This window comes from Apodemus sylvaticus, chromosome X (genome assembly GCF_947179515.1).
Source record: "Apodemus sylvaticus chromosome X, mApoSyl1.1, whole genome shotgun sequence".
Classification (NCBI taxonomy): Eukaryota; Metazoa; Chordata; class Mammalia; order Rodentia; family Muridae; genus Apodemus; species Apodemus sylvaticus.
Window position 1 is genome coordinate 7,161,585 of NC_067495.1, and position 19,174 is coordinate 7,180,758.

Sequence of the window (19,174 nt, forward strand, 5' to 3'; positions counted from 1 at the left end):
AGGGTTATTCTGTGTTTTGCACGTTTGCAAAGTCACTACATTAGGCATCTCAATTTTCAGCCTGTACAGGTCACAGAAATTTCGAGTTATCCTTTGTCTCTACATGTTACTCAACCAAAAAACTTAATTGGTCCTGTGAAAGAATGGGTACTCAGACTGGGGAGATAGGTACAGACTGGGGAAGAGTACTTGACACACAAACTGGGGATTGAGTTCAGTTCCCAGCACCCAAGTGAAAAGGTAGGCTTGGTGACACATACTTGTAATCACAGTGCTGGGGAGACTGGTACATCCCCAGGACTTACTGACCACCCAGCCTTGTATAATCTGCAAGCTCCAGGTCCCAGTGAGAGTCAGTCTCTCTCTCTCTCTCTCTCTCTCTCTCTCTCTCTCTCTCTCTCTCTCTCTCTCTCTCAAAATCAACATGGATGACTCCTGAAGATAAGAACTAAAGTTAACTTCTAGTCTCTACACCCAAGCGCGTACGCACACGCACACACACACACACACACACACAAACAGATACACAGAAGAATAGATATACACTCTAATGTAATGAAGCCAGAATGTCTTCCAACTTTGGATATTTTCATCTCTCAGTTAAAGAATGAGTTAAAAAGAACAAGGATTTGCTAGGTATATTTCAGTATTGGATTTTGATGAGCACTGCATAAAATGTCTACTAATTTTGAGCACTTGGCTCTTAGAGAATCTGTACCATGAATTGCTTCTACAGTTCTTGTTCAGGAACAAAACCTGCTATGAAATTAAAGATCTATAGACTCACATGAACTTAATGTAAACTTCTCTTTGAATACCAAAGTGATCACCATGTGGAAAGGAAAATGAGCCTTTGAACAGCTCCTAACAATGTGCCAAGTTGTGTTCAGTGGTTGATTTTACTCAGCTGTTTCATTAGTTTCCATTCACGAAGAGAATGCAAGCACCATGGAAGTAGAAAAGGAAGATGGGGCATATGATCATTTGGAGAACACATTTTTTTTTATTTTTATTCATAATGTATACAATGCAGAATATAATCACTCTTTTTCTTACTGCCAAGATTACATGAAAGAAATTACCACTAAGAAATGATTGCTTCTTAAATATACTTAAATACTGGAGGAATTGGGATAACCACTTAACTTCATATCTGGGTTTTTTCATCAGTAAGTACACTAACATGCTTTGTGGTTGTTAAAATCATAATTGTGAAACAAATACACAGAGGGTCTAGCCCATAGAAAGTGCTGAACAGTATCTGATTTAATAATAGTGATATGAATCAGGTCATATTTTCTGTTCCACAATGAAAGAAACTAATATGTAAAGAGGGTAAGTAATTTGCCTAAGATTCTCCACCTAAATAAGAGGTAGAGCCAGTATTGAACCCAGAGAGTTTGAATCCAGAGGCCAGCCTTTTATCCAATATGATTATACTTCTTTATTTTTGTTTAATTTATAAAAATTAATTAAACATATGGAAGGTACTGTCATCATTGATAGCACCATTATTTATATGATTATAACATATCATTATATATATATATATATATATATATATATATAATGACAAATATAATCCAAATGTTTGTAAGCGAAATCTATGTATTAAGTATTGGAATCATTGAATATTGCCTTTACCAGTAATAAAATGAGCCAAATTATACCAAATTGACTTCATGCAGCTAGTTATAGATGGGATTTAAACAAAGACATTTCCTACTAGTTGACTTTTCCAGTACTTACATTTTTCTAATCATTTTTTCAAGTTATAAACAAAATCAAATCTGACCATAGACTAGGTTAGAAATCAGGCAAACCCATAAACCTTTTTTGTTCTTCATCCTTTAGTCATAAAATATTGTGTTTTGAACAGAAGATCCACAACTGACTGAAAACAAAACAATGTCTGACTTCATGCACAGTAGAATCCTTTTGGTATACTTGACTTGTCTCTGAAAGTTTCTGCCATTTCATCTTTTAATATAAGTAGAACTATAAGTCCAATTTTATGCATATATCTTTAAAAAAAACCATAGAAGTTTTCTTGGTGCCCGTTAATGTCACTAATAGAGTGACATGCATTTTTTTCTATTTTGTGGTGTTTTCTGTCCAAAAGCCATCCATCCACATGATAGTATGTGCAGTGAATTAAGGTTTTGTAAGGAGATCATATAGTGTCTTCTTGAATGTTTTATCTAATAAAAGAAATATAATGGGGTCAGTACTACTTCTGGCTGATGCAAGACAAGTGAGGATATTTTTTGCTTCTATTAAATAATTCAGCTGCTGACAGTCTTGTTCTTTCTGGTGCAGAACATAAAAAATGGGTTTAAAAATACTATATGGAAGAAAGCAGACTACTAGGAGGACCTGGATGATCAAAAGGTGTCTTTTCACAGATCTGTAGGTCAAATCTTTCTCAGTAATGGAGGTACAGGTCCTTACTCTTCTCAGATGGCTGACAAGAGAATAGTATGATGTTACTACTACTAAAAAGGAGAATCCAATAAATGTGGTTCCAATGAGACCCGCAATCTGAGAAGGGCTGGCTCCCAGTTCCATCTTTCGATTGTAGCACCGGCTCTCTCCTTCTTCTGTAGCCTCAACCACTGAGTAGTATAAGGTAACTGGAAGAATAACAACAAGCACAACTCCCCATATATAAATACACATTGTTCTGGCAAAGTTTGGCTGGCGAAATCTTTTCAGTAAGTGACCATAAAACATTCTCTCGTAGCATGAGGTGGCCTTTTGCCTGGACTCCTTTTTCATTAAAGTAGCATAGCGGCTTATAGCAATCCAGCTTAAAATTAAGAGGCTGACAAACATACTTACATGCAGGGATAGAGTTCCCAAAAAATTGACCAGTCTGCATTGTACAGATTGATATTTCCAATAAAAACCCTTCAAGAAATATACACCCATGAAAGGCATAGCAGTGCACACAAGTAAGTTCGCAGTCACAAGATTTGCCAAGTAAATATGTGTTGATGTTTTCTTACCTATTTTTGTTAAAAATACCCATTGAGCAAGTGAGTTTCCAAAGAGACCAACAATACACAAAAAGATGTAAGTGATTGGTAAAGCTGTGGTAGAAATCACGGATGGTTGAATGCATGTCGAGTTATTATTCATTTATTTTAGATTTTCTTGATTTTTGTCACGGGAGCTAGAATGGAATTATATATACTTAATATTAAAACTAATAACAAGAGGCTTTTTTTGTTTTAATGGAGCAAGAAAATTGAAGTAGTTTCTTACCTTTTCAAGTTGTCACACTGGTGTGGTTAAAGTAAAAGCAACAGTACTTAAAGTGATGGGTAATTCCTTTGTCTAAAAAAACAAAATTTGGTACAAATAGTTAATTAAATGCCTAAGGTTTGTCATTTATAGGTTGGAGAAATTTATACTTCTTAGATTATAAAGCAATATGTAAATGTTAATAGATTTTTGCCTAGAAATCTAAAAGCATGGTAAGAGGACAATGGTACAAATGTGGGCACATTAACAGACCACTAAAACACATCACTTTGTAAGATAACTTAAGAGTTAATAGTTTTTATTAGAAAGATTTTATATTTAAGCTTTTATTTTTAAAACTATTAAGTAAAAGCTAGTTTTGAATTCCAACATTGATTATATCCAGTAATTCAGAAGTAAGCCCCATTCCAGATGAACAGAATACTCAGCCAAGATCCTGAATAAGGATAAACTCCAGAACCCATGGTCATTACAAGGTCATAGGTTATCTCTCATTCCAAATACTGCTAAACTCTCACACTTCAAGAAATTACATTATGTGTCAAAATCATATTTGGTATTTTTGATGGCTAGAGTACCCTCCTCTGCCATCTAGTATCTGTGGTTTTTCAGGATTTGTTTGTTTTTTTTTTTTTTAGAGGATATAAATTCTCAATCTAGCATAAATGCAGATGTGGATTTTACTTTTTTTAAATTTATTTTTATTATATGTGCATGGGTGTTTTGTTTTCATGTATGCCCATGCATCGTGTGCAGGCAATTCCTGCAGATGCCAGAAGAGAGTATAAGCTCCCTTGGGACTAGAGTTACAGACAGTTGTGAGTTACTGAATAGTTGGCTGAGACTCACTCAATCTTGGGTTCTCTTAAAAACCATCCAGAGCTCTTAACTACTGAGGCACCTCTCCAGCTCTGGGGATTCCTTTTTTCTATAGCTTCTTTTTAAGTCTTTACTGCTGCAGAAGTATATGTGAAGAAGTGAGAAATCTCAAAAAGCTCTCATCTTTTTCACCTTACTTACTTTTTTTTAGGTAAGAATAGCATACAAGAGTTACTAGGTTCTGGTCCAACGGCAATCCTGATTTCTAGCTTCCAAAGTTTGAGTTATCATTAGCAACTTAATAAATTATGTTTATTGATTTTTAAAGGCACACGATTTCTCTGTTTTTACCATTGGCTTTTGGGACACCATATTTTGCATACTTTTATGATTTATAGCAGAGTTTCTTAGTCTTTTGTTAATCATCTTTTTTCTTTTGATGATAAACATAAAAAGGTTTTTCCACAGAGCATCTTTTGATCTCTGCCCTCTCAAGATTGTATTTTCTTGGTCTTTTCTGCATCTTGAATTGCTTTAAAATTACATCAGATTTTATAAAAATGAGGATCATTTCATAATACATTATCATTTCAAAACAACTTTTAAGCAAATCTCTTACCTAAACACTTAGAAGACGATGCAGTTTGTCAGCACTCAAGTACTGAGACCCTTAGTCAAGGTCTACCACTGCCTTCGCTTTATTTCTTTACAATTTTTATTCAGAAATTGTACCATATGTTTCAGAGTGTCTTTATGGATTGCAGTTGTAGATACTTTTAAATATGCAACCTTAATCTGTAACTTTGCTGATTTCAAAATTAGGCAAATAGCGATCGAAGTGAACCAGTTCATTTATTAAGAAAATTCCCCTTCTGTTCAAAAGAAATTTTGGTTTTACTAAAGGGCCAAAGCTTTTTTAAAGGATGAAACTTCTTTTATGCAAAGCTTTCAATAGCCTCTGCCTCATAGAGATAATGCATTACATGCTGAAAGCAGCAGAGGTACCTCTATGAATATCAGTAGCAAATATTCCCTAATGAAAGAAGAGCAAAAAACTATTATTGAGAAGCTAGATGATGTTGTCTCTACAGAAACAAATGACAACTAGCTCTCCATCTTCAGTTCCCAAATCCATGCCCCCTTCAGTAATAACCTTTTATTCTAAAGCTACTAGAAAATTAGTTTCAAAAATTTGCAAAATGCAATTAAATTTGAGAAGTCAAATAAAAATGAGCTCTTACAAAATTGCTTCCAAGAAAATGTCTCCAAGTGTGCATTCTCCTCAGCAGAATGTCTGTGTGCACACTGCTAATTTGACAAATGAGAAAACTTATACAGCTCTAGCAGTTACTCATGGCTATTTAAACACTTCTTATTCTGACTACCTTATTTAATGATCAGATTTCACAATTCAAACAGTTTAATCCTTTTAGACATTTATAAAGTTAACCTTTAAGCTAAAACTGAGCAAAGAATCACCCTTACCTATATAAGTATCTTATCCTCATTAAGGTTTCACACTCACAATTCTCTGATCTTCACTCTTCCAGTATCCTTAATCAGTGTGAGTAGAGTCTTGCATGACACCAAGTACAGTGGAGAGAAAAAGGAAATTAGACTGTTGAAGAAATTCGATAGTTACAGTAAATATAGCAAGTACTCAAAAAACCAAAAAACCTCATTTCTCTATTTCTTCATTGGGAGGAAGTTAGCGGGTAATATATATACTATAAATGTATACCGTTTAAATATATGTAGTATACTTATGATTATTTCATGAAATAGTTAACTTGATTGTTGTGGTTGGCTGAAATTACATTTCAAAGGTTTAATCCACATAGCTAATTACTTTTCTATGAGCATAATAAAAGGAACTACTTTCCAGTAACTCAATAAAATACCAATATAAATTTGTCTCTAAACTTGACTACAAAATCATTTGTGGACAGCTTCCTTGCAGTCCATCTTTTCTGAGAGTAGAGGAAAACAAAACTTGAAGTTTTCTTATTTATACCAGCTTGCTCAAATCAAATATCACTAGGCTGAATTAAAATTCATGATCATCAGTGGTCTCTGCTGTTTTAAGGTTGAAAAAGATCTCTGTGTGCTCAGGGTATACATAGGGACTAGAACCCAGTTTGGTTAATAATGAACAACTTTACTTCTAATTGGCATGTTCTATCTCCATTTGGAGTTGAAGCAGTAAGTACATGAGTTAGAACATTTTATGATGGATTTGGGAGGTAGCAAACATGTTTCAAAACAAGTTAATAGTTATAGCATGTAGTCTGAACTAACCATAAGGGAAGGCTAAATGTACATTTAGCACTGACCACTGAGCTACCTGCATCCCCAGCCCAGTTCTGCCCTTCTTGTTTCCAAACCCAAGTCTACCTCATCTGCTTACCACTTGTCCAGTAAGTAGATGATACGAAGTTGGATTTACTCAGAGATTGATCCTGAGAAGCTGGAGAGGGTTGTCATTGGCAAAGCTCTGTCTTGGCGAACTGGGTTACAAGAAGGGTAGGAAAGTCTGGGTTATACTGTGGGACAATGGGCAGGAAGCTCTGTTCCCATTCCCCTGCCCGCCTCTGGCTAGAACTGCAATCAACCTTGACCTCCTAAAGATAGTTACAAACACATTAGTTATCTGCATGTTAACCTTCACAGTAATTTGTATGCTTTGTGTTAACTGATGCAGGGACTTCAAAGAACAAGAAGAACTGCACATTCTGATGTTATCGGAAAGTCACCAGGAATTGGGGTGCCAATAAATCTAAAAATTGTTTGGCAGTTAACATTTTTGTCATTTGGAAGAGCTTTTCTTTAGCATTTAAAGGACAAAAACAGAACAGGCAAAGGTAACTGCTGGAGAAGGAAAGGGGGAAGGACACATCATTTCACCCCACTGTCCCACTGCGTGTTCAGCATGGCCCAACTCAGATGTTTGCATATCCGGCAAGCCCTTTCCTAGACCTGAGTTCCACAAGATGGACAGACGATTCCTTAAAAAGGTGGCCATTGCTCCATTCTCAGACCATTTTGGATTTCACTGTTATATATTTTCCTTTAATAGTACAGTTCACTCAGATATTTAATGAAGTTTCTATCACATTTCTAGCAGCATATAGATGTCCCAGAAGTAGAATGCTAACCACAAACTAGAGTGTCTTAAAATGCAAGAAAGATGTGCTGGGTTATACAGACTTGAGCTGCTCTGAGAATTAAAAACGTAGTGAATTGGTAAATCACAATAGTTCATTAAAAGAACTAAAAGGGAAAAACAGAGAACGTGTGATGAACAGTGGTGGAAAATGAGGCTCAGGGAAGAAATGGCTCAAGTGAGACAACTAGGTAAATACTATAAAAGGTTTTCTAAGACAATAAACAATACTCTCCAATAGTACAGAAAGTAGTGGCAGGAAATACTAAGCTAACAAAAAGATTATTTGTCATGGAGCTATTTTGAGAATATCAAGCCAAGGTGCAAGTTCTCTAGGCACTAGTGTGCCTCTTCGGACTAACATGTTTTCTCTGGCTCTTTCTGTTCTGGTCATTCTCCTCTTGACTGCTTCCTGTGCCCTCGTGTAAATGTCTTTATCTGATTACCTCTCGGATCATCTGCCCAAGCACTCCTGACCCTGTGTATTCTTCTGATCCTTCTGATCTGTCTTGGGTGACATTTTTTAAATCTGGCCCCTGGAATTCCTTTGGAGTACTTTAGGAAAAGGGATCCACAAGGCAGGCATGTGCTCATTCAGTTTTGCAGCCCCTGGTGAGCTGTTGTTACTGCCTCTATCAACTTTGACGGGTGGATCTGAAAGTCACTTACCAATTTCCCTCAAAACCAAAAGCAGGAGGACATGAGATACCTTAGTCATACCTGAACTTGTGTGTTTCAAATGGGAACTTATTTTTGGCTCTCCAAGCCAATATCTAAACTGGCTACAACTGGACAATTTAAAAATTGTCCATCTGACCAATCAGAAGCTCAGGACATTGAGAGGGAAGCTATTGTGCAAGACAAGAATACTTGTCTAAATATGTGCACATTAAACATCATTCTTGCTTTTCCTTAAAGGGGGCCATGGTAAACCTTGTTCAGTTCAATGCTTACCCAAGCTAATTAGCTTTAGACATGCAGTGCAGTGCTGTTACTCAAAGCTGTGGTTTGTTCAAGTTCAGTGACCCTTCTGTTCTCTTTAGGATGTGGTATCTGTCCACAGCCTTTTCCCCAGTGCTACTGCTCTCAGGTCCTCACATCCTACTACAAGAATCTTTAGTCATGGAAGACCCTAGTGTAACTAGAGTTTTAGGATGAAAGCTCTTTCTCCAGCAACCCTAAAATAAAAGGCTGGCCTTGGCCACCCATGCTAATATGCCAATTCAAAAAGCAAATGACAAATTGTGAAAAGCAGAGAAAGGATAGGTAATCGTGTGCATAACAAAACAGGAACAGTGTCTGGTGACCCCAAATCCTCTGCAGGGTACTGATAACAGTTATAGATTTTAAATAGAGGACAAATTGAGGCAAGGAGGCTTTGCATAATTAAACAGCCTTAGTCAAAGTATAGCCAGTAGTTTCTGTGACTCACAGATCATTGTCTCAGTTCTGGTTCATGAAAGGAGGTCTGTAGGCATTCTTATTGTTCAAAGGAACAGGGTGGTCCCCAGGAGAAGATTGCTCACACTGTAGTCCTCACTGTGAATAAATGCCCTCATCTAGGTAATGGAATCCAAGGGAGTTCTGGTTTAGGCTAATAACTGGACATCTTTAGGCACCTTTTAGACATCTGTAACAGGACATGGTAAAAAGCTGATACTAAGATGTCCCCTTTAGTCCTGTCTCTGTGTCCTTGGCCTCAAAGGACAATGGAATAGGTGATAATTTGATAGACACTCCTGAGTGATTCATATTGATGTATGTAGACATAGCTAATTAGCCAGATTAAAGGGACACATGCAAACTGAAAGCAGAGACAGCAGGCTTACACTGTGCTTTAGGTCCCTGGGGCCTGAAGGAGAAGTCAGTGCTTTTTAGAATCATCAGGGAGGCTTCTCACTCTTTTTGTGTATGTGTATGTGTGTTCATGTGTGTGCAGGTATGTGTTTATGTCATGTTTCAGAACCAAATATTCTTTTCTGTGGCTTCTTTGAAAGCCAATGGTAAAGATGGAAATGGGCCAGTGGTTACTGTGTTACTGTCCTGACTGTGCTATCTTTGAAGTGTACAAAGAAACGTACTTTCTTTCCTTAAAAGCAAACATTTCTGAAAATAAGGCATTTGACAAAACTCTTGGAGGAATGTGACCTACCTCGAATTACCACAAGTAAGCACAGGCCCCCATCACAACACTGGGGATGCAGAGATTAAGATCATGTATCAGTGCCCAGAATTCTCCATGCTTCTTTCCAAGAACAAGGTTGTTTTATTACCAGCCACTTCTTTTTAATTTCTCGATAAAAATGTCTTAAGATTAAGACTGTGTTTGTGTCTCTTTCTGTCTTTACTCAAGGATGGTGGTATATCAAGAAGAAATGGGCATGAGGTATTCTTTCCTGAACCTGTTAGTGTTTGAATTCAGTTGCTCATATTGAGAACCCCAAATCTTGAAGTACTACAGTTTATGTGAACTGCTTTTAGAACAATTGATAATAGCCAGGCATGGCAGCACAGGTCGTTAATCCCTGCACTCCAGAGGCAGAGCAGGCAGATCTCTCTGACTTTGAAGATGGCCTGCTCTACATAGTTCCAGGTCAAACAAATCTATATAATGAGACCTTGTCTCAGAAGAGAGAGAGAGAGAGAGAGAGAGAGAGAGAGAGAGAAGGGAGTTTGGGTGATGGTGGTACACCCCTTTAATCCCAAGGATATCTCTGGGAATTTGAGGCCAGCCTAGTCTACAGAGCTAGTTCCAGGACAGCCAAAGCTACACAAAGAAACCCTGTCTCAAAAAAAATTTTTTGATAATAAATGACAACCACTTAACTATATTTTATAATTATGTGCATACATACATACATACATACATACATACAAGATTTAAGATATTTCCGAAATAAATGCTTTTATTTCTTCAACTTTCTAGATGGTAGACGCATGTTCACAGACGACAAGCATATTATCTGTGGTAACACAACTAGGCCTTGAGTTGACCCCAAGTATTAAATGCTGTTTTATCCTGACTCACATTAAATAATATAACATTCACAGAATCTGTTGCTTTTTATTTTACTTAAAAAGACATTTCATACAATATATTTTTCTTATATCCTTTCCCCTCCTCCAAATCCTCCCTACCCACATTCACATTCTCTCCCTCCTCCCCTCCCCCTCTTCTTTCTCTTTTTCTTTCTCTCTCCAAAAAAAGGGAAAGAAAAGAAAACCAGAACAAATGAAAACTAAACAAATAAGATAAATAACAAAAAGAAAAGGCACCATGCAAAAACCATAGAGTCTGTTTGGGTGTTATTGCTTCTGATAAAGTGACCAAGTATCTTAGATCGCCTTTGTCCGAAAATAGCTTTTACTTATGTCAGCCTTTTATGTAATCTGAAGCCTATATTTTGAGATCCTAAACTTAATGCTACCCTTTTACCCAGTGGGTTTTAGCAATCGTTGATGATTCCTACTAAACTAGGAGTCTCATCCATTGATGCAATCTTTTGATATGTGGAAATAGTTTAGCATTGAAATTAGTCATTCCAAATAAGTATACATACATGGCTCTGTTTCTAATATTTTCTTGTTGCCTTTCTTTTAGGAAAAACAACTTGAAAATTGTTGATTTAATAAGACTAAGCATTGATTCTTGGAAATAATAAAATTGCTTGAGTTTCACGTCTCCAGAAATACCTAGTAGAAAACAATTGGAAAGAAAACCTTTGTTAAATTTTAACAAGGAACAGCTCTGTAAACTGCTTGAGCCTTTAGAGCTCTGGCCGGCAGAGGGCAGTGTATCACCACAACAAAGCTCCAATTTTTATTTTTATTTATTTATTTATTTATTTTTTTGCTGCTTAGTTTCCAGCTGGAAATGACTGCAGTACAGGCTGGAGGAAAAAAAATTTAAAAAATTGATGGGTTTGTCCTTTTAAACTCTAAGAAATCTATAAATGCCCTTTTTCTAATGCATGAAAACCACTTTAAAAGTGATAAAGTAAAAATAATTTTAAAACAATAAATTCTGTCAAGATGAAAGCCCAGTGCCCCTCATTAGCCGTGAATAGGATAAATCATTTAAGGCTTGGTTTTTGTCTTATTCTGCTTCAGTGGTTATCATGAGTTGATTTTGTGAAATATTCATGACTCTAATTATCCTGGAGAATAAAAGAAAGTCTGGCAAGCTGGGTGTGGTGGGGCACACCTTATTCCCTGCACTCAGGAGGCAGATGGATCTCTGTGAAGCTGGTCTGGCTTCTAGGACAACTCAAGCCACCTAGTGAGATCCTATACCCACTAAGAAAAGAAAAAGGAAAAAGGAAAACAAACCGTCTAACATTTTAGCATGGGACAAGTTTGTGGTCATCGTGTGCTATTTAACTTCTAAAGTAAAATTATGACAGCTGATGGATATAGGTTGAAGAGTCAAGTAATGCTAAAGGGCTTATAATGAAGATAGTTAACAAATGTAGTTTAACGTATATTTTATCCTCTGAAGGAAGTATTAGAAGAGATACCCTTTCTCCTCCACTGTCCTCACTTCCTCCAGTATCTAGTCAACTATGCTGATCCTTCCTCCTAAAAGTGCCTCACAGCTCAGCTCTCTGCATCAGGGGCACATCCATGGCTTTATCCCTGAGTACGTGTGGCTTGTCACTAAATCTTCAATCACCACCTCCCATCCTACATGGGTCTCTCATATGAATACACAGTTCCCTCGTCCCACCTCACAGATAGAAGAGCTGGCAAATAAACTCACTCAAAGAACACATCAAAATGATCATTCACCACAATCAATTAAGCTTTATCCCATGGAGGCAGGGATGGCTCAATATATGGAAATCCATCAATGTAATCCCCTACATAAAGAAACTCAAAAAAAAAAAACCCACATGGTCATTTCATTAGATGCTGAAAAACCATTTGACAAAATTCAGCATCCTTTCATGCTAAAAGTCTTGGAAAGATCAGGAATTCAAGGCCCATACCTAAACATAGTAAAAGCAATATACAGCAAACCAGTAGTCCACATCAAACTAAATGGAGAGAAACTTGAAGCAATCCCACTAAAATCGGGGACCAGTCAAGGCTGCCCCCTCTCTCCATATTTATTCAATATTGTACTTGAAGTTCTAGCTAGAGCAATTAGACAACGAAAGGAAGTCAAAGGGATACAAATTGGAAAAGAAGAAGTCAAATTATCACTATTTGCAGATGATATGATCATATACTTAAGGGACCCCAAAAATTCCACCAGAGAACTCCTATAGCTGATAAACAACTTCAGCAAAGTGGCTGGATATAAAATTAACTCAAGCAAATCAGTAGCCTTCCTCTACTCAAAGGATAAACAAGCTGAGAAAGAAATTAGGGAAATGACACCCTTCACAATAGTCACAAATAATATTAGATACCTTGGTGTGACTCTAACCAAGCAAGTGAAAGATCTCTATGACAAGAACTTCAAGCCTCTGAAGAAAGAAATTGAAGAAGACCTCAGAAAATGGAAAGATCTTCCATCTTCATGGATTGGCAGGATCGATATAGTTAAAATGGCCATCTTGCTAAAAGCGATCTACAGATTCAGTGCAATACCCATCAAAATTCCAACTCAGTTCTTCATAGAGCTAGAAAGAGCAATCTGCAAATTTACTTGGAATAACAAAAAACCCAGGATAGCAAAAACTATTCTCCACAACAGAAGAACTTTTAGGGGAAATCACCATCCCTGACCTCATGCTCTACTACAGAGCAATAGAGATTTAAAAAAAAAAAAACAAAACTGTATGGTATTGGTATGCAGACAGGCAGAAAGATCAATGGAATAGAATTGAAGACCCAGAAACAAACCCACACACCTAAGGTCACTTGATAATTGACAAAGGAGCTAAAAACATCCAGTGGGAAAAAAAGACAGCATTTTTAACATGGTGCTAGTTAAACTGGAGGTTAGCATGCAAAAAAATGCAAATCGATCCATTCTTATCTCCTTGTACAAAACTCAAGTCCTAGTGGATCAAGGACCTCCACATAAAACCAGATACACTGAAGCTTATAGAGGAGAAAATGGGGAAAAGCCTTGAACACATGGGCACAGGGGAAATTTTCCTGAACAGAACACCAATGGCTTGTGCTCTAAGATCAAGAATCAACAAATGGGACCTCATAAAACTGCAAAGTTTCTGCAAGGCAAAGGACACTGTTAGTAGGATAAAACGACAACCAACAGATTGGGAAAAGATCTTTACCAATCACTTTTCCTTAAAGTAATGTCTTCTATCTATTATCACCTCTTTAGAAAGTAGTTTGAATATACTGTTTTCATTTTAATCTACAACATTTCTTTGAATATGCTTCCACTTTTGATGGTCTGATTAGGCTTTTCTATTTTTTCCCTTAAATGCAGTAAAATGGCTCTCCCCCTAGGGATTAATAAGGTATGTGTAACTTAGAGTCCACTGTTTCCTCAGCAACATTCCTCAAAGGAAAGAGAATTGTGCTTTGCAAAGGGACCTCACATGTCCCAGGCAGGTCCTAGAACTGTCGAACTGCTTTGGTTCCTTCTCCTACTAAAACCTACATTAAATGTACCACAAATCTGGACCATTGCCTTTGTAATTTTCGTACACTATGAATATCTTTCTATGCTTCTAGAACATCAATCTAGCTTGGCAATAAAGCTAGAAGAAAAGCCTATTCCTGCTAGTTCTAGATGATTGTTCAATCCTGAGAGCTAGGTATACTCACTGACATCTCCAGTACCACAGCCTTGGAAGGATGTAGAAAAATGGTCATTCCAGAAGAGTAAGGGAGCACCTCTCCCACCCCTCCAGGCTGTACCCATCACTTGAGCTTTCACTATTATGAGAATCATAAATATCCAATCATTGAATCGGGAGACTCACTTGCGTTACTTGGCTGTCTTCTCTTCCTAATTGCCACACATACTTGGAACCATGTAATCTTTACCCACAAGAGCTGACCCCATGTGTCCTGTGTTTTTCAAGCCTTGTTGGCCACAAAGGGGAAGTGAATATGAGCATGCATGCAAACCCGACAGTTCCCTTTGCAGGCAGCCCAATGTGTTCACTTAAAAATATAGAGGAAACGGTGTTTTTCTTCTGAGTACAGACTGAATTTCCCCATACAGATGAGCATTTCTGCTTCTGACAGATGGAGAGGGGGTGTGGAAAAGAAAAGTGCATGCAGTTATGAGAAAAGGGTCTTAAAAGAGAAAGTAGGGACACAGAGACAAAACCGAACTGGGGAAGAGAAAGAGGTGCTGCTGAGCACAGGAAAGGAAAACAGCAGAAGGGAGTGTCCAAGGTGCTAAGAACATCTCATTTGGAGGACAGCAGAAAGAGGCAGGAAGGAAACAGAGAAAGGAACTGCTATTAAAGGACTCTGTAAAGTCTATGCCAGCAGGATTAGCAGAAGGCATGAAGAACTTTGATCTAGAAACTTGTAGTTGGCCAATATTTGAAAATAGGATGGATTGGCCATGGTGGTATTCACTTAGAACCCCTGAACTTGTAAGATTCTATCACTAGAATAGTATGTTGAATGCCAGCCTGGCCTATGTGAAGAGTTCTTGCCTCCAAAAGAACACAAACAAAAATAACACAGCAGAGGGATTAGGGAACTCACTTGAGTTCCTACCATTGAGGCAGAACTCTAGGGAAGTGGCCTTGTTGCTATTTTCTATTGCAATGTGATGACTAGTTCAGCGATCCAGTTTATACATAAAAGCCAAGGCTCAGATACATATTAATGTATCTTCTGGCATCTTTCCAGATGTCCTCACATTCTTTGTCTGCTTGCTAAGTCTCAGAGTATGGTCTGGCTAGCATAAAGTGGAACGGATCTGCTACCTCTCCAGATACTGCTGTTCGGAATGCAAGTTAGGATTCAGTTCGCTTTGTTTCTTCTAGATTTGGCCCAGAGTCACTTTCATTGTATACCTCTCTAGATCTCATGTTTACCCTCAGCTTCCAGCTGTGTATTTCTGCCTATCCCCTGGTATTTGGCTATTTGGATAACATACCAAATATTTTCTCATTGCTGGGTACTTTTATTAAGTCACTCAGCCCTCTTAACAACTCTCTGAGTGAGATCCAGCCATTACTCATGTTTTTCTCTGGAAGAGAAAGAGCGTGTCCAGGGCAACTTATAAAGGATGGAGCAAATATTTGAACTTAGGCAGTCTATTATGTTCATTATTTACTGAAGTGTTAGAAGCTCTAAGTTGCATTTGACCTCATCAGGCTTCTTCCCATGGTCATATCAATAAGTCACAGATTGTACTCCATATCCATTGGCCAACACTGATCCACGGCTGGATTGGCAATACTGACATTTTTGTCCACACAGCTTCCCCTTAATTTTCCTTCATTCTCTAGCGAACCACTAATTCCTGTGACATGTTTAGTATTTAATCAGGGTGTCTGATCTGAGACATTGTGCTTCTTAAAAGTATTTTTACATATTTATACACAAGTGCTTAGGTTTTGTACTTTTAACACTCAGAAAACATTTCTATTTTTATGTTCTCGGAAGTTCTCTCATTTGTTACAATACTATTTGTAAGTGAAATGCTAAGCTATCAAAACTATGATCTGATCTATGAATTTTAGAATTCTTGAGGAATGTATATTAAGACTAGCAATTAGCTAGATTTATATTTTTTTAGTTAATTAGTTAGTCAGTTAGTTCCTGACTGCAGTTTGCCCTCCCTCCTTTCCTCCTGAACCCCCATTACCACCTCCCCTCTCCACCCACCCATCTACTTCTCCTCCATTTCTCTTCAAAAAAGGGCAGGCCTCTCATGGGTATCATCCAGCCACAGCATATCAAGTTGCAGGAAGACTAGACACCTTCTCTCCTATTATGGTTAAACAAGATAATCCTGTAAAAGGAAAGAATCCCAAAGGCAGGCAGTAGAGTCAGAGCCAGCCCCTGCTCCCACTGTTAAGAGTCCCACAAGAAGACCAAGGTACACAACTGTAACAGATGTGCAGAGGGCCTAAGTCAGACCCATGCAGGCTCCCTAGTTGTTAGTGGGTCCCTATGAGCCCAGGTTAGTTGATTCTGTGGATTTTCTTGTAGCAATCTTGATCCCCCTGGCTCCTACAGTCTTTCTTCCCCCGTTTCTGCAGGATTCCCCAAGCTCCGCCTAATGTTTGTGGATCTCTCTGCATCTATTTCCATAAATTGCTGGCTGAAGCCTCTCTGATGACAACTGGGCTAGACATCAACCTATGAGTATAGAAGAATATCATTAAGAGACGTTTCATTGCCTTTTTTCTTTTTTGTCAGTCATGTTTGCTTCTATCCTAGGTCTCTAGGCTATCCAGCCTCTGGTTCCTAGCCCTGCAGGCAGTGTCAGAGGTGGGCTCCCTCTCATGGCATGGGTTTCAAGCTGGACCAGTTATTGGTTAGCCACTCCCATAATTTCTGCCTCACCTTTACCCCAGCATATTGTGTAGGTAGGATAAATTGTGGGTCAAAGTTTTGTGGCTGGTTTGGTGTCCTAGTCCCTCCAATAGAAATCTTGCCTAGATACAGGAGATAGCCAGTTCAGGCTCCATATCCTACATTGCTAGGAGCCTTATGGGTTAGATTTATTGATAAAGGGTATTTGTTTGTTTTTGTTTTGTCCTTGATATTGTTGCCTGGTAGAAGAAGCCATTGAACTAAGTATAAAAGTCCAGGATATATAAAGAAGTACTTCAACAATTTTCAATAAAGCAAAAAAGTTAAGCAACTGAGGAGGGGTGGAAGTGCATTTATGAACAGATCACTTAACCAAGAGAAAGCCTACATGCAGGAAGTAGTACAGATGAGGCTTCATTGCCCTAGTGATCGGGAAAGTGCCCACTGAAGCCACAAGGAGATATCATCGTACACCTATCTGATTGACAAAAAGTAGTGTGTGATGAAACCAAGTGTTAGTGAGGATGTGGGCAGCTAGGAGCTCATTTCTGCCTAGTTGTGACATTGGGTGTACAAATACTAAAATTGCTTTGGAAAATGATCAGAACTGGGATATGCTGAAGACCTTCATAGTCTTACAACCAGGCATTGTTGCTTGAGGTGTCAACTCTAAGGAACCCCCATGCAAGGACCCTTGGCAAACAGAAGACTGCTCCTCTCCATGGCTTCTACTAACAGAAAAACTGGAAACCACCTAAATGTCCATTGGTAGGGGAAATGGAGAAATGAACTCATGTTGATTTGTGTCCTATAACACTTCATCCGTGAAAAGAAATAAAGCCTCTGTGTTAGGCATAGATAAGCATAACTACAGTGGGGAAGCTATAAAATGATAAAATAATACTTACACAACGTGCAAACATTTTTTTAGAAAAGAAAGTGTAGCTTATTATACACATGTGTTATAAAACTACAAAAAAATACTTACCCGAGTATAAGTAATGGCTAACTGTTGCTTCTGAACTAATTCTACTGGGTGATCAAAGCTAAAAGCAACATATATATCCAAACTGTAACTACAACTCTTTTCTAGAATTTATCTTGTGATGGTTCTCTATGCGTTTTTATGAATCTGAAAAAATTAAATTAGGTAAAGTGTACCAATTTACCTTTTTTTTTTTTCAAATATGTTCCACGCGTCTGGGTTTGCACTGAATTACCTTTCAAGATTCAAATAGAGCTTGCAAAATATAGAAATGTATGAGAACCAGAAAGCCAGTCTTGAAGATTTGGAAGTTTTGGCATCATAATTTTAATAAATGTTAAAAGTTTTTACACTAATTGTATATTAATAGTACTAAGTTTTGAGGAGGTTGGGGTTGTTTGTTTTTAGTAACTATCATCTTGGAGACTAAGAGAAATAGCTCAGTTGATAAATTGCTTGCTACACAAACAGTAAGACCTGGATCTAATCCCCAGCATGTATATAAATATGTGTTTACTTTGATTCCCATTTTGTTACTTGTAAACATGAGGGAAGAAAATCAGAGACAGTGGAGTTTAGGACAAACCTGTTCTCCAGAACTATGACCATTGTTTCCACCACCAAGTCTTCATCTGCAAACCCAAACTGAACTAAGACATTACAGCAGGCACTCATATAGATATAGCCTGGACGCTTCTCTATAGAGATTGCTATCATGCATCAATAGAAAACTGTTTCTCATCCACAGTTGATTTAGTCATCTATGTTTTTTAACAACTAACTTCTTTATTTACAACTAACTTTTAATTCCATTTAAATTTCCTTTGGTGTGGTACACGATGAGGATATAAATTGGCTTTTTATTCTAAATTTGCACAACTCTATTAAGCTCTCTCTTCCTTCTTGAAGCTCTTTGCAGTGGTTCCTTTATTTGTAGTAGTTTTCTCTCAGGGAAAGGGATGTGTAAGAATTACCTTAGAAGCTTTTCAAAACTATGCACACCTTAACTGTTAGGTCTCCGTCTGATTACTTCCTACCCACTTCTGAGCGCCAGTCACATGTCATATACTCTCCTCACATAATCAAGGGTCTACTTCAGAGGTGTAGTCCATTCCCCTGCTAAGTTTTTCTCTGCATTTGCTCCCTTGTTTGTTTGTTTTTTAAATTGAAAGATAAGAATGTGAAGTAAGTTTCTATCATCAGATTAAGCATCTCTTATCTGAAATGTTTAGGACCATAAGTGTTTCAGATTTTGGAGTTATTCTGATCTAGGAATATCTGCACAGATTTTACTGGTTGAATATTCCTACTCTAAAATTACACTATCTAAAATTTTTAAATATTTCAGATTTTGGAGCATTTTAACCTTCAGGGTTTGAAATTAGGTATGCTGAGTATGTCCTTTAGAAACCTAAAAAAAAAATTCTGCAGCATTCATATTGTCTCTTGAAATATTTTCTACTTTGTGTTTTCAGGGTAACTTTAAATAGGCTTTAGTTGAAATTGTA

At 37.5% G+C, this 19,174-nt stretch overlaps 2 protein-coding genes across 11 annotated transcripts in view; one reads left to right on the plus strand and one right to left on the minus strand.

Annotated features, from left to right (window-relative positions):
- The window catches only part of Cask (calcium/calmodulin dependent serine protein kinase), a 329,031-nt gene that overhangs the window by 178,307 nt on the left and 131,550 nt on the right, over window positions 1–19,174 (plus strand). The window lies entirely within an intron of this gene.
- Gpr82 (G protein-coupled receptor 82) lies at window positions 861–14,232 on the minus strand. Of its 3 annotated transcripts, none has more exons than XM_052170197.1 (5): window positions 14,155–14,232; window positions 6,494–6,593; window positions 5,572–5,661; window positions 3,268–3,339; window positions 861–3,175 (listed from the first exon to the last, which is right to left on the minus strand). In XM_052170197.1, exon 5 carries the CDS (start codon window positions 3,139–3,141, stop codon window positions 2,155–2,157), a length of 987 nt encoding a protein of 328 aa, XP_052026157.1. In that variant the 5' UTR covers window positions 3,142–3,175; window positions 3,268–3,339; window positions 5,572–5,661; window positions 6,494–6,593; window positions 14,155–14,232; the 3' UTR covers window positions 861–2,154. The 3 variants fall into 3 exon arrangements, with proteins under 3 accessions (XP_052026157.1, XP_052026154.1, XP_052026155.1); XM_052170194.1 differs by lacking the exon at window positions 14,155–14,232 and adding an exon at window positions 13,997–14,111; XM_052170195.1 differs by lacking the exon at window positions 14,155–14,232 and adding an exon at window positions 13,997–14,111 and having other exon boundaries at window positions 5,572–5,704.

What these genes read in the sequence shown, in the direction of transcription:
- Gpr82 (XM_052170197.1), bottom strand. Translation starts at nt 3,141, where the DNA reads ATGAATAATAACTCGACATGCATTCAACCATCCGTGATTTCTACCACA.